Source organism: Bison bison, unplaced genomic scaffold, assembly GCF_000754665.1.
Source record: "Bison bison bison isolate TAMUID 2011002044 unplaced genomic scaffold, Bison_UMD1.0 scf7180017864498, whole genome shotgun sequence".
NCBI classification, from domain to species: domain Eukaryota; kingdom Metazoa; phylum Chordata; class Mammalia; order Artiodactyla; family Bovidae; genus Bison; species Bison bison.
The window spans coordinates 1,463,248-1,479,155 of record NW_011495057.1 but is presented as its reverse complement, the minus strand read 5'-3'; the positions used below and the strand labels follow the sequence as shown (position 1 = coordinate 1,479,155).

The following is a 15,908-nucleotide window of genomic DNA, read 5'->3' as shown; positions in this document are numbered from 1 at the left end:
TTTTTTTTGAAAAAAATTGTCTATAAGTACACCTGTGAAGTTCAAACCTGTATTGTTGAAGGGTCAACTATAGATTCTTTCCTCAGCTTAATACTTGGCAGCTAAGACACAGGAATTTACAGTGTTTCCTTGGTCCCAGAGGTCCTTTCTGCATCTTTAGTGATGATTTTTTGTTTTTTTCAGGGAAGCCAGGGTTTCATTGTTTTATCAATATTCTCTTAGACCCAGAGAGTGCTTATGAGCTTCTTGGCCATGACTGGAGACAAGCCTGAGGAATGTGTGTTCTCTGGATATTGTTCAGCTCTCTGCAGTTGAATACAAAGCTACAGCAGGCAGTTTCACAGCTGGTAGTCTTTCCAGGGCAGCTCAGTGGGGTGTGTAGTGGGACACGGGCAGTGTCCTACTTGCTCTTGGATCTGTCAGCAGACTTAAGATAGTTACTGGCCCTCCTGAGGCAACAGCCAGGGACCTCTGACCCTAAAGAATGTTTTTACAGTTGTATATCAAAGGTTATTTTAGCACTGTCAATATAATAGAACTGAAAGCCCCCCCTGGAATAAGAAGTTAATTCTCTAAAGCTGGTGAAATTAGAATTTAGAAATAAAATGGAGAGTAACCTTAGGTTATACTACACAATTCTACCATCCCAAAGTCTGCTTCTTGGGACATGGAAATGAATACAGTTGCCATCTATAAAACAAAAGATCGGGGATGTACCATGGATATTTCTAACATTTCTTTAATCATTTCTAGATCTGTTATTCATAATTATGTGGCACTCTGCAAGTGGGCATGGTGTGTAGGTACTTTATATATGTGTATCGTCTTTGGATAAGCTATAGATTTTCAGTCCACAAATACTTACTCAGCACTTTCTTGCACTGTTAAGCCAGAATAGTAGAATCTTAGAGTTATCCAACTTATGACATGTGGACTTGTGGCCTTTCTCGGACATTGGCAGAACCAGCTCATTCCAATTTTGAACATACCAGAAAATGTAAAGAAAACACACTTTCTTCTTAGGGGATGGGAGAGAATTTAATACATTCACCAAATTAAATGAAAGGACAAGAATGTACTGTCAACACAAGACAATTTAGAATCATAAACAAAATGTGAGGTAGACTGACTAGTGAAATTCACCAAATTTTGGTTAAGAAACTTTACAGTAATAAAGTAACACAGGTGCCTCCTTTTCTAAAAATCACAAGAAGCAATTGCATAAATTACAACCCAAAAAACTGAATACAGCAGTTCTCATTGTAAGTTTACATTCAGTATTAACCTGTGTGAATCCTCACATATGGCAGGGTTTAACAGGTCTATAGGTCAGTTATTCTGCAGGCCAAGTGAACACATTCCCACCATGATATTCTAAGGGCTGGCGAGGCTTGAAGTGGAACACACCAGGGGTTGTATTAACCAAATCATGGTGGTCTGTGCTTGTGCAATTTTATCCTTAAAGGAGAATGACCTAACATTCTCTAAAGAATTATACTGATAAGGTGATTTTAAAAGATCCAAGCCTTGGTAAGACAGACACTGAAAAGAATAGGCAGGTCAGTTTAAATTCTCCATCATCAGGGTGATGGTCTTTTGGCTTTATTCTGGCATTTCTCTTCCACAGAGTTACAGAATTTAAGAGATCATAATCATCTGATTTTTTCCGAGTGTAGTCCTAATAAATATGGAGTCTCCACAGCTCAAATAAGTAGTTTTTTTGAAAAGTTTTTTTCCTTAGACTGAAGCCATAAAGCCAGAAGAAACCCTGAGAGGCCATCTGCCCCAGGAACAGCTGTTTAAGGATTATTTCAAGTATTTTATTTGCCCTATATAGTAAATATTGGAATATTGCACAAGCAGTGGGTTTCTTGATATCATCTGCAGTAGGCCCTTTCAACAAAACCAATGAAATACATCCATATCTAAAGCAGCCTGCTTCAGAACGTACCTCTTTGCCAAAAGTTCTGCTGAAGTAAAATTAACAAGTATTTTTAAAGCATATATAAGGCAGGTCCTCTTTAAAGATCAATTAAAAATGGAATTTTTAAAAGGAATTGTTCATTTTAAGATATATATAAAACAAAAATAGCTATTAAAACCAAGAGATCTGAAATCATTTTCAGATTAGTACATTCTGTCTTTTCACTCTCTGTAAACTCCGTATCACAAACTAGTAAAGCTGGTCAGGTAACACTGTCTGTTCTGAGTGAACGCAGGCTTAGCAGGCCCCTTGCAGTGGTTTCTGGCCATAAACAAGACATCTATTCAAGTAAAAATGGCTGTGTAAAGTGGAGATAAAGTGATATATGGGCTAATAAGAAAAATGTCAAGCCATAAATGAGAATTGAAGTAATTTGGAAGAATCAACTTCCAATAAACTTAGTATGTTCTAGAACATTTTCTAGAAATCTGTTTTTGATTAAAATATGTGGTAAAAGTCTGTATAAAACTTATGCCTCCTGCTGTTGATACTGAACAAAGATCCCCTGCTGATTTTTGAGTCAAAGACTTAAATGGAATTCTTTTTTACTACACACACACACACTCACTCACTCACTCGCTGGTAGAATTAAGTAAAACAGCCTCTCTCTCTCTATGGCTCTGTTTCCCATTTCAGCAGTTTCTGTGGTATTGTCAGTATAAGGCAGCTAATTCAGTGTATCTTTGAAAGGAAACTGCTTTAGTCTTTGAAAGGAAACAAACTAGTTCCACTCCACACAGAAGCTTAGCCTGCCTGACATTTAGCTTTGCTGGTGCCAAATGCTTAATTCCAACCCAATGGAGTGGGTGTGGGGTGACTGCTGAAACCTTCTTAATTGGCTCAACTTTTGAATCAGGTTTTCCTTGTACAAGATTAATCACTGTTCATATTCTCACGATGTGCTTAAGAGACTGGAAACATTTTTAAAGAATGGATAAAGCAAAAGAACTTAAGCCAGGAGAAGCTGCATAAATACACACAAGGCCTGCTCTGCATTTACTAACGTGTTTGTTCAGTTTAAATAGTAAACTTTCAACTCCTGTGGAAATTTTGCCAAAAGTTTCAATACATACAAGATTATAAATCATAAACTAACACTGCACAGAGAAAGACAAGGCTACTTTTTTTTTTAAATACAAATATCTTCTACATTCTATCATTTCAGACCCCTGAGTAATACTGTACCAAAGTACAGATCTGAAGAGAAACTGAGGGCTCAGGCCTCAAATGTTAATCTTCAATTAATTCCACACCAATGGTGTGAGTCTCACGTAACACATTCAGGCTCGCTAACGCCAAGAGTCAGTTTTCCCCCTGACAGAGCATAGTAGAAAAAACAACGCAGCGTCCATGCGGTTTCTCCACAGTATTTCCTCCTCAGGCTCCCGTGGGCAGACCACATCTTGAGTTAATTGCATAACTACCTAGGGTGGAGTTGACCTGAATTTAAGGTCCTGAAACTGGAAGTGAAAGGAAGTGATGCCCCCCAGAGATCTGGGTCAGATTTGGGGGTGGGGGTTTCTTTGGAGAACAGACAAATACATGTTGCACTTTGCTCCACAGTGATTGTACTTTAAAGGAAAAAATTAAATCCCCAATCATTATTTCTGCCCCACCACATCTAGGCATCCCTTTGCTAGTTTTGGTCTCTTCAAAAGATCATACATGACGTCCGGTGAGAAAGTAGAGCGGCCTGTCGTCGCTGCTGTTGGCGGTCTGGAACTCGTCCCGGAGGCGGAACTGCCACTCGTCCTCCAGCTCCAAGCGGACAATCGTTTGGCGCAGGGAGCTTCTGTCTTGGCAGATGACACACAGGGTAGCACCTTCAGGAGAAAGCAGGGATGTGTCAGGCTCAGGGGTTGAAAGGACTTAAAGAGCCTTTCTTTCCTCCCTCTGATTATATCCCTTAAGGGAACACTTTTGAGAACCAACATATACAAGTAACCTGTCAGGACTGTTCATTTGATTATTTACTTTGAATAAAGAAACTGTTAAAAATGGCAAAGCTTGAAAGAATGTAAAGTGAAAGCCCTCCCAACCACACCCCACCCCTTCTTTGTGTGTGTGTGTGTGAGTTGCTCAGTCACGTCCAACTCTGCAACCCCATGGACTTTGGCCCACCAGGCTCCTCTGTCCATGGAATTCTCCAGGCAAGAATATTGGTGTGGACTGCCATTCACTTCTCCAGGGGATCTTCCTGATCTAGGGATTGAGCCCAGGTCTCCTGCACTGCAGGCAGATTCTTGACCACTGAGCCACTAGGGAAGCCCTTCTGCTGTGGTAACCAGCATTAAAACCCACGTTGTAAGGTTCTGTGAGTCCCGCTAGATCAGGGGTTCTCAACCTTGGCACTGGGGGCCACGTGACTATTGTGCTATTTTGTTCTTGTGGTATGTTTAGCAGTGTCCTTGGCTTCTTCCCACTTTGTGCCCGCAGCACCCCACCCTGTGACAACATGATATGTCTCCAGATATTGCCAAATGCCCCCAAGATGCTTCCTCCTGTTCCCTCCCTCCACACACACACAGCTCCAGATGTGTTTTATACACACACATATAAGTAAATACAGTTTCTCCTGTTCTCATAAAAATGGCACGCTGTACACAGCATACTGAACCTTTTTTCACCAACCTCAGGAGTCACCTTATCAAGGTTATTTGTGATGCTTAATCTGCAGTTTGTTTTTAAGCAAACCTCTGTATGCTACATACCTGTTGAAGCAACTTTGGCTTCTATTCCAGAATCAAAACTCACTAATTTTTATTGAAATTAGATTTATATGAGAAGCATTTGCATTGCATCATTCCTATGTAAAATTAATAGTGGCGACAACATCTTAAACCTGGCTATATTTATCCACATTTAGCCTAACTCCCTTGTTTGAAAAAAGTCAGTGCCCCAGTTTCAAAGGTATTCAGCTTATTGGCAAAATGATTGTTAAAGTGCTCTTTCATAATTTTCACCTCTGCATTTTGTCCAGTGGGAACTAGCAGCACTCACAAGCAAGATACTGAATTTGATTTACCTTTGAGAAACTTAAATTTCTTGAGAAGATCAGCACCTACAAAAGAGTCACAGAGGTACAGGAGGAGTCCCCCGAAGCACACCCCTTCACAGTTGGCATTGCTGGAGTGGGGTCTGGAGCTGACGTAGCACACGGCCACCTGCAACCATCAAGCACAGAGCACACCAGCGTTTCAAAAGCCAGTAAAACCTCCGCGTCGTCAGCTGACGATCCTTGCCTTCCTTTCTAGCTGTCCATCTCAGGGTCAGGTAACGGAGACACGTTTTATTGGAACTTAAGGGGGCTGCTTATCTGAGCTTTGTACTCCCTTTGTGTGCTAAGTTTTAACCTACCTAAAGCTTCTCTTATTTCTCATAATAAAGGTAGTTATGAGAGAAACTGCCAGATGCAGAACAAGCCCCTCTACCCGAGAGCCCCGGCCCCTCCCCCTTTACCTCTGGTCCAATGTTAAGGTAGCAGTCGATGGCCAGCACGGGGCTCCGAAAGTTTCGGATAGCTTTGGGGAAGAGTTTGTAGGAGGCATGCTGCAGGAACTTCTCCAGGAGGAACTGTGCAGGGGCTGCCAGAAGGGTGTGCTCACTGTCGGGAGCACAGACGTACTGCAGGGGCAGGATAGGCGCCATGCTCTCTGACACCTGGAATCAGAGCCAAGGGAGGGATGGGAAATGTTTGCGCAGGCGTTGTGTGACCCCCGCCAGGAGAGCACGCCTGCATCCTGACAGCCCGCAGGAAAGGCAGCAGCACCGTCTTGTCGTCCTTGGGTTCTGAAATGCTTGCTGTGGGATTTAACATAATTTATACACAGCAAGGGCCCGAGCAAATGTTAGAGGAGGCTGCTTTGAAAGTTTGCGCATTTAGCATGTACATTGTAAGGACCAACAGAAACCTTTTTACAGCACTACTGGATGTGGATGGGTTAAACCCCATCCTGTCAGCACCAGAAAAAAAAGCACGGAGGTCTTTAAGCTCCACTGGATAGTCCACATGCTGTAGGTGATTGTGCATGCCCAGTCGAGTCCCTCTCTTCCAACTCCATGGACTGTAGCCTGCCAGGCTTCTCTGTCCATGGGGTTTCCCAGGCAAGAATACTGGAGTGGGTTGCCATTTCCTGCTCCAAGGGATCTTCCCAACCCAGGGATCAAATCTCCTGCATTGCAGACAGATTCTTTACTGCTGTGCCTCCTGGGAAGCCCTATAAATGATTAGCTACCAGCATATCTTATAAACGGAAAAGGGTAGGCCCATAGAATTAACCCTTAACAGGTTCTGATCTGCCTTACTTTAAAAATAAAACTGGCAGAGGACCACGCAAGCAAGCAATTTGATTTACATTTCTCTCACCTGTTACATAACGAATGTAAAAAATGTTAACTTTGCTAGTTTATAGAACACATTTGAAACTAAAGCTTTGGTGGAGTTAAGCCTTAAATCTAAAGGTAATTCTGTTGAAATTTCAAAACTTCGGTTTGGCTCTAGATGAGTCCTCAGTGAGGGAAACAAGGCTCCAGATTTGACATTAAGAGTGGCCTCCCTTTTGTTAACTCACTTTCCAGTCAAGTGGCACATACTTAATGCCGGTACCAGAAAACAGATATTGAGAGATCATCTTATTTTCAGCAGGAGACTCAAGCTTGCCAACTTACCATGATCTTTGGTTTAATGGTAAAGTCCCTCTGCCCGCCAACTTGCACATGTTTCTTCATGAGACTGAAGTTGTTAAAGCGGCAGATGAGCAGTCCACTACTGTTCGTTCTCAGGTTAAAGTCAACATCTTCACAGAAATACCTAAATTAGAACCACAACGGTAGGTTCCGTTGACTGCCTGTCACCTCTCAGCTGTGCCACTTAGGGACAACATCTGTGGCAGATGTGAGGTGGCCACCTCAAACAAAGCCGGCCTTTCCCCCACATGGAGCTGGCTCTGTGCACACTGGCTTGTGTTGTAATGCCCTGATGGGGACACCACAGTCATTAAGGAAGGAGGCAGTGAGGTGACTGGTCCCAGACATGGCACAGCGCCTTACTTAGGCACCCCTGAGCTGAAACAGGACCACATACTCTGTACTCTCGTGGGACAGGAGTGCAGAGCTGCTCCCAGTGTTAACATCCTGGCTGCAAACAGGATGAAGCATCTGCCAAATTTAAAACAGAAGTGAAATCGCTACAGAATATTCTAAGAGCTGCAGCTCAGGGGTTGACTTAAGAGGGACTTGACGGTCTCTGACATTCTTCCTTGGCCATTTCGGATTTTCTGGGACATGTATGTAGTTCATTCGCAAGGCAAGGCCAGGGCTAGCTGGCTTTTCCCTACAGGATCCAGATCTCAGGGTCTTGCTAACATCTCAGGAAGTGACTACCATCCGAGTTTTGAGTGAAAGGTTAATCGTGAATAGGTTTATGGGTCCACACACTGATTTCCACTGATGAAACAATTTGGTCCCTGTTTGAGTTCTTGTAGAATAATAAGATGGCCGAAATATGTTTCCTAAGCATTTCACATTGCAGCACTCGTGACTGAGTCTGGGTCAGTTTGAACAGTGATGAAGGGGCACTTGGGGCTTGTGATGCCCCATTCTCTGTCCGTATAAACAGTCTTAGTTTCTCAGAGACAGGAATAAACACATTACAGAGGCTGGAGCTGGGCAGAAACAGTCAGTAACCGGCAGGATGATGCGCATCCAGGAGCCCAGCTTACCTGTTGAAGTCGTACTGCACGTTCTGAGTCAGGTCTATGTTGAGGAGGATGAAGTCGTGCACGTGGCACCTAGAGAACGGGACCTTGAGGCTCCGAGAAGTCAGCCTGCTGCTCCACTTCTGGATGCCCAGGATCGCATAGTGCACGATTTTCGGTGTTGCCTCCATGTGCTGCAAGACACTCTTCAAGGACACATTCTTACTGGAAACTCCTGTTTCCATGGGCTGGCTATGAAATGCAGAGTTCGTTTACATAAGAGATCACTCAGTATCACTGAAGACATGGTCACTTGGGAAGAGCTGACACTACTGCACGGTATTAATATCTGTAAAGGACACAACTAGCTGGTTGACTTTCTCTTAGTCTGGAGTGGACAAGGATGTCAAGCCTGCATTTCATGCTGTCACTGCTGATCTAGAGAAGCTGCCTTCCAGGGGTGAGCGTCCTTGTGTGTGTCCAACTCTTTGCTACCCCATGCTCTGGAGCATGCCAGGCTCCTCTGTCCTGTAATTTTCCAGGCGAGAATACTGGAGTGGGTTGCCATTTCCTCCTCCACGGGATCTTCATGACCCAGGGGTCAAACCTGCCCCTCCTGCGCTGCCAGGCAGGCTCTTTACCACTGAGCCACTGAGGCTGACCCCTTAAAGGCAGAGAAGGAAATCCGGCCCATTTTCAAGGAGAGTAATGAACAGGGAGTTACCAAAGCGAGGCAGCCAGAGGTTAGAAGCACACAGGTACTCTTCCCGGTCCTGGTAATTATGGTATGATAATATTTCTCAATGTCCCTGGCTTCAAATCCACCAGGGAAATGAGGGCATAGGATCACATGTCTGAGCTGGAAGGGCCTTGAGACCATGTGGCACAGTGTTTCACTGGGGCTGTGAACATCTGGGCTCATTTACTGCATAGGATGTCTCCAGGTTTAGCATTTCATGGTCCTCATAGATCCCCTCACCACTGCGCCAGGAGGAGAACCATGCATTTTGGCCCAGCCATAATTTTATAGGGGATGGAATTGAGACAGAGATGGAATAACTTTCCCTTTTCATCCAGACAGGAAGCAGAGCTGGGGCTAAAAACCATTCCGATTCAGAAGCCAGTGGTCTTTCTACATAAACCACAGTGTTTTTCAACAGACTTAGAGCAGACCAAAGCTGCGATAACACAAACAGTCCAGAAATTTAATGGCATACCAAGTGTCTAGATTAAAAAATCCCTAAGTCACCACAGAACATGCTGGTGAGAGTAAGTGGTCTTGGATGGTGGCTCTGCTCTGGGAAGCTGTGCCCTTGTTTACTGTACTGTGCCATGATGGCCGAGGAGAGGACCTGCTCGGTGGCACATGTCACATTCCTAGAACTGCACAGAACCGCCCCTACCTGGTCTGCTCCTGAACACTGTGAATGTTCCACAGGACACATGAGTCATCCATCACGACAATGAAAGGCCAGACACACTGGCGTTTAACTCCCAGCTCTTCCAGGCGGTTTCTCTCCAGCTCCAGGTTGTGGTAAGACAACTCCTTAATGAGGAACCTGGCAGCACCTGGAAGGCAACACAAAGACGGCTTGGACGTTCCCCTCTTGGGCTTGGTGGAGGCCCCACAGACGCATCCCATTCTCTCCGTATGCGTGCGTGTTCGCCTGGTGACTGTGCACATGGGGGTTGACCAGACATCCAGGGCTGCGATTCCCACACATCAGTGCAGGCAAGAATCATCCAGGAAATTGTTTAAAATGCAAATTCCTGGAGCCCACCACCAGAGGCTCACACTAGTGGTGTCTGATGAGGGGCCAGAGACCTTTTCACAGGTGATTGGTGAGCTGCACTTTGAGGAGTGCTGCTAGGATTCCTGTGCTTAGGCTTCCCCACCTGTAAGAAGGTGATGATGATGTCTACTTCATGGGACTGTCGTATGGTGCTCAGGACAGTGCTGCACACGGTGAGTGAGTACTCAGTGTTAGCAATTAAGATGATGACCATCAGGAATTAGCCAGGTTTTATGAATGAGCCACCCTAAAACGAGGCTTCCCTAGTGGCTCAGATGGTAAAGTATCTCCCTGCAATGCAGGAGACCTGGGTTCAGGACGATCCCCTGGAGAAGGGAATGGCAACCCACTCAAGTATTTTTTTTTCCCCCACTCCAGTATTCTTGGAGAATCCCATGGACAGAGTAGCCTGGTGGGCTACAGTCCATGGGGGTCACAAAGAGTCAGACATGATTGAGCGACTAACACAGACCCTAAAATGAAACAAAACATAGAATAAAGAAGCTCAAAAAACCCCAATGAAGTCCACGGAGGAACCAGGAAAATAGTTTGAGTAGATAGAAGGTAATGCTAGGGTTTAGGAAAATCTACTGATACTTTTTAAGAGCATGTGTGTAATACTTTGCATTATATGGGTCATATATGAAAAAGCCCACAGCTAACATACTCAATGGTGAAAAACTGAAAGCTTTTCCTTTAAGATCAAGAATAAGACAAGGATGCCCAACTTTACCACTTCTATTTAACATAGTACTGAAAATCCTAGCCAGAGAAACTACACACACACACACACACACACACACACAAGTCACCCGAGTTGGCAAGAAGTAAAATTATCTGTAGACATGAACTTATGTGAGGAAAACCTTAAATATTATACACATGCGCATGTTAGAATAAATTCAGCAGAGCTGCAGACACAAATTAGCTGTGTTTCTATATAATAACAACAATCTAAAAGGGAAATTAAGAAGTGCTTCATTTTCATCAAAAAGAATACTTGGAATACATGTTTAACCAAGGAGGCTAAAGACCAGTACACTAAAAAGTACAAAACACTGCTGAAAGTGTTTCCAAATAAGTGGAAAGACATGTTCATGGACTGGAAGGTGCAATACTGTTTAAACATCCCACAAAGCAATCCACAAATTTAATACAATCCCTATCAAAGTATCAGAGTTTTTCTTTTGTTAGAACAGAAAAATTCATTTTTAAATTCACATGGAACTTCAAAGGGCTCCGAATCACCAAAACAATCTTCGAAAAAGAACGGCAAAGCTGGAGGTCTCACACTTGACTGACTACAAAACTAGAGTAATCAAACCAGTGTAGCAGATAGACATAGCCGATGGAATAAGAATACAGAGTCCAGAAACACCCTTGCATATATGGTCGAATGATTTTTGACAGAGGTGCTAAGACCATTCAAATGTAAAACAATGAAGCTGGACCCTCATCTTAATGCTGTATAAAGAAATCAAAATGGACCAAAGAGCTTTTATAAAACTCTTAGAAGAAAACATGGGGAAAAGCTTAATGATACTGGTTTTGGCAACAGTTTGTTGATTTGTTGGCTGTGACACCAAAAGCATAGGCAACGAGAAAAAATAAATTGGACCACATAAAAATTTAAAACTGCAAAGAACACATTCTCATTTGGAATAGGAGAAAATATTTACAAACCTTATCTGATAAGGGGTGAAAATCTAGAATATACAAAGAACTCCTACAAGTCAACAACAAAAACCTTACTAAAAATAGATTCTCCAAAGAAGATACACAAATGGCCAGTAAGCAAATAAAAATACGATCAACATCACTAATGATTAGGAAAATGTAAATCACAAGATACCATCACACACCCATTAGGTTGGCTACTAACAACAGCAAAAATTCCCAAAAAACACAAGTGTTAGTGAAGATGTGTTAAAACCGGAACCATTTTACATTGTTGGTAAGAATGCACAAGCCATTATGAAAAACAGTATGTCAATTCCTAAAAAAAAAAATTAAAAGTGGAATTACTATGTGATTAAGCAATTCTACTTTGGGGTATAAGAATGGAAAGCAGGGTTTTGAGATTTGTGTTCGTGTCCACAGCAGCATCATTCACAATAGTCGGAAGGTGAGGAGCAGACCAAGGGTCCATTAGTGAGTGGTAATAAAAATGGGGAGTTCCCCTTTGACGTTACTGAGTCGGTTTTGCCAGATGGACAGGAGTTCTGGAGACTGGCTGCACAACAGTGTGAACGTACTGATGAATGCTGAGCCGTACACGGAACAACGGCTAAGTTTTGTGCTGTGTATCAATTAAAAATAAATGCTGCTTCATTTGCATATATGTTGGTTTCTCTCCCCAGATGATTACAAAAATGGCAAAACTGGCACTAAACAAATTCACTCAAATCTGGGATGAGGAAATATTTTCTCCTAAAGGTCAGTTAGGCATGGAAAGGTGTGAGGGTCATGTAAACATAGAGAAAGATTTTAGTTAAGTTTGGGGATATGTGTTTTGGGGAAGGATAAAGGACCAGAAGTATGTGAAATTCTTACCTCATTTGATGTTAAGTGATGGGAAATAAAATTACATTAAAAATATAAACCTGTTTGGAAAATATTTTAATCAATATTAAGGCTAAAACTTAAGGAAATGAAAAGGAATGAAATAGAGAACAAGAAAGGAAGAGTCTTAAGAAGGAAAGGGGAGAGAGGTCTGGAGAGAAGGCCCACGTGGATCCAGGGCACTACTCGGGTCTTTTCTGCCTTCACTCCAGCAGTGGGCTCTAAAGCTCTTGATCCTCAGCCCTCCTGAAGCTCTGCCTCGAAATTCCCACTGAAGCCGATGGGGAGTGAGTGAAATGCAGGGAGTGGGCAGAGAGCAGAGCTCTAGGACGCTGGATCCGGTTGGAGGTCTCCTGCCTTCAGTGGTAAATGAAGCAGCTCTGGACCTCTGTCTCTAGTTCCTCCTCCCGCTCTGTCAGTACACTCAACAGCCAGGTGTCCCCTTGAAAATCAGCCCACTGACCTTAAATCCCGAGGGGAAAAGCAGGAAAGACTTCCAGGCACTTTTAAGATGACTGCCATCGGCAGTGATGGTGCTTCAGTCCCCAGCTGTACAGAACCCCCGAGAACTTGCTGTGTGCCTTTAAGATCAGCGATGACCCCCAACGATCCCACCAGACCTGGGTCAGAACTGCTAACCCCCCTCCTCCTCTGACTGTCCTCTCTGTGAGGTCCCTGCTGCCAGCTGGTAGCGAGCAACACCTGCAGCCTGTGCTGGCCGGAGTCCCAAGCCCTCCCAGGGTGCTCAGTGTATCAGTGACTTCTTTGGATGCTAGTCCTCAGAAGTTAAAAAATTCTGCAAGACTGAAGATAAAGAGAAATGAAAACTCATTTAAAGAGGAGTCAAGGGCTTCCTTAGTGGCTCAGTGGTGAAGAGTCTACCTGCCGACACAAGAGACACGGGTTTGATTCCTGACGGGGGAAGATCCCACATGCTGAGGAGCAACTAAGCCTGTGTGCCGCAACGACTGAGCCTGTGCTCTAGAGGCTGGGACTCAACTACTGAGCCCACGTGCCACAACCACTCAAGTCTACATGCCCTAGAGCCCATGCTCCGCAACGAGAGAGTAGCCACGGCTCACCACAACTAGAGAAAAGTCTGCAGCAATGAAGAGCAAGCCCAGCCAAAAATAATTTTCTTTTAAAGAGTCAAAAGTCGTTTGGTCCACAGAACAAGACACTTTCCAGGGTCATGGGACCCTCTGGAAGCCTGAGGAATGGAGCTTGGCTTGGTATCTCTCTTCCCAGCCCTTGCCCGGCATCCCGCACGCCCCCTTACCCACGCCTGCGTTGTTGAACATGCCAGGAAGCACCAGCATGATGTGGTTGGGCCAGTATTTGCGGTACAGCGGCATCTCATACTCTTTGACCACTAGCAGGTGCAAGTGGCTGATGCCCTCCATGGCGTGAAAGAGGTTTAGGAGTCCGTGCTCGTGGCGACCGCTGGAGGGGGTGAAAATAGGGCTCTTGACCACGTTCAAATTCTGCTGAAAGAAAAAGACCAGAAGCCAAAAAGAGAAATTAGAACCCTTAGATACTAGACGCTTATAAAACTGGCTCTAGTACCTGAGGCCGTCTGTCCGTGCATCCAGACGCTATCACCCACCTTGTCTGAGACCAGTGGCAGCCGCATGCTCTCCAGGTGCTTGCCCTGCTTGCTGAAGACAAAGTGACTCTCTTTGGATTTGGGAATGATGAAGTAGAGCTGCACCTCTTCTCCCAGCATGGAGGACGAGAACGTGAAGGCGTGGAGAGTAGAGTCGGACATCTGCGTTTGCAAAGAGCAAAGGGAGGGCGTGTAAGCTCACAGTTGGCAAGCTTCCAGGCTGCTCCTCTCAAGATGGTTATTGATAGAGGCCAGCTATCCTGGACTTCTACCTCCCGCCAGACCTGGCTGTGCGTGCAGTGTCAGAGAAGGCAAACACTTCATCTTTAGTGGCTGACACGAGATCCAAGCTTCTCACCCCAAACAGCCTCTCTGAGGGTGGCACAGTGACTGCTGCTGAAAACTACAATTTCTCACCTTCTTAGAACCACTGGTGCTCAGGCCTGCAGAGGTCCAGTATGCCTCTGGGAGGTCTTGCTATGCAAACACTCCCAAAGGTGCCCAGTTATGGGGGAAAACGCTTCTCTGTGCATGCGTGTGCGCTAAGTTGCTTCAGTCGTCTCCAGCTCTGTGACCCTTTGGACTGTAGCCCACCAGGCTCCTCAGCCCATGGGATTCTCCAGGCAAGAATACTGGAGTGGGTCGCCATGCCCTCCTCCAGGTGATCTTCCTGACCGAGGGAGCCTCTTCTGAGTGGGTCAAGTCAAATGATATTTTTCCTAAATAAACTATTAAGACTGACATCATTAAAACACCCCTGTGGGCCCATCTTTCCTGGCTACACTGGAAGCTGAAGATGTCTGAATGGTCACTTACCCTAGAACTCTGGCTTCCAGAAGAGACATTTGACTCATCCAAGCCACATACAAATCTAACATCTTTTTTAAGTTGCTGGAAAGTTGACATACTCTCTCATAACCCACCTCAGTGAATAATTATATAAAGGTCTTTACAATGCAGACAATATTTGGCCTAATGAAAAGAGAGCATCACTAGTCAGCAGGCACGAGAACAATCCAGGTAGCCTCCCCAAGAGGTTCAACCTAAATATTACATTTCATAGAAAAATAATATTGTAACACTCCCCTTAAGATCTCTTTCATTCTGCTTTACAAGTATTAGGCAGTACTGTAATCACACAGAAACTAAATAGAAGGTTTTTAATATATTGTCTAAAAAATGAATTTTCTAATGATTCATATCAGGGGCTTGTATCATCTATATTCCATAAAGCATTGCGAGCTGATTTCAAACAGTCCACTGAAAGTTTTCAATGACACAGGAAACCATTTGGGGTATGAAAGGTAACTTCTAGCAGAAGAGCAGAAAGACCAGCACATCCTTCTGGGTTCCCTGGGAAAAATGGAGAAGACCAGATCCTCCAGCGCAGAAGCAAGTCTGGGGAGGAAGCCAGGCGCCCACCCAGCACATGCTATAGAAAGGAAGAGTTGTTCCAGACGCTCAGGGCCAAGCGCTAAAGGTCAAGAAGATAAAGTGGGGAAGCAGCGTGGAGCTTAGCCCCCACATAGGCGCTGGATACAACCATCACTGGCTGCTTTCCCATCCTCTGTGCTTAAAGATGCTCTGGCCATGAGGAGCGCAGCAGCGTGGGGTACTTGCTCACTTTCTGCATTCTACCTCTCAGTGCTCTCCAGGTAAAAGAGCACACGCTGACTCCTCTGTGTGCCTGTGGTCAAAACCACCCCACGCTGGAGTAAGAGGGAGACTGGGTCTGTGCAGATCACAGCTCACAGGGCACACCCTACGGACTTGCAGATAGTAACACCATCTTCATCAACAACCCGAAGGAGGGGAAGAGACCCTTTTGTCAAACATGCTGTAATATCCAGCTTTTTCAGAATCACAGACATACCAGTTACTTTCTAAAACAACACATGTAACCATTTGATGAAGTGACTTAAGACACAAATCAGTTTCTTTCTCCCCTGTCTATAATCCCAATAAACCCAAAGTCATTTTATCAACTGCTTCATGCATTCTGCTCACAAATGAGTGGCTCCATCTCATCAATAAGCTATCCTTGGAAGTTCCCTGGTGACCCAGTGGTTAAGAATCCATCTTGCCATGCAGGGGATGTGGGTTTGATTCCTGATTGGGGAACTAAGATCCCACATGCCTCAGGGCAGCTATAAAGCCCATGGGTTGCAACTACCGAAGCCTGCGCTCTCTGGAGTCCATGCACCGCGACTTCAGAGTCTGTTCGCAGCAATGAAAAGATCCTGCATGTGGCAACTAAGACCCGACAC

At 44.6% G+C, this 15,908-nt stretch overlaps 1 protein-coding gene across 1 annotated transcript in view; it reads right to left on the bottom strand.

Moving 5' to 3' along the window:
• The window catches only part of GREB1L (growth regulation by estrogen in breast cancer-like), a 225,419-nt gene continuing 209,511 nt past the window's right edge, over positions 1-15,908 (bottom strand). The window contains exons 26-33 of the mRNA XM_010828983.1: positions 13,642-13,803; positions 13,315-13,519; positions 9,084-9,249; positions 7,705-7,932; positions 6,653-6,794; positions 5,444-5,644; positions 5,010-5,148; positions 1-3,807 (exon numbers count right to left, since the gene is read on the bottom strand). Of these exons, the coding sequence (XP_010827285.1) occupies positions 3,644-3,807; positions 5,010-5,148; positions 5,444-5,644; positions 6,653-6,794; positions 7,705-7,932; positions 9,084-9,249; positions 13,315-13,519; positions 13,642-13,803 (1,407 nt within the window). The 3' untranslated portion in view covers positions 1-3,643. The remainder of the gene's footprint in view (positions 3,808-5,009; positions 5,149-5,443; positions 5,645-6,652; positions 6,795-7,704; positions 7,933-9,083; positions 9,250-13,314; positions 13,520-13,641; positions 13,804-15,908) is intronic.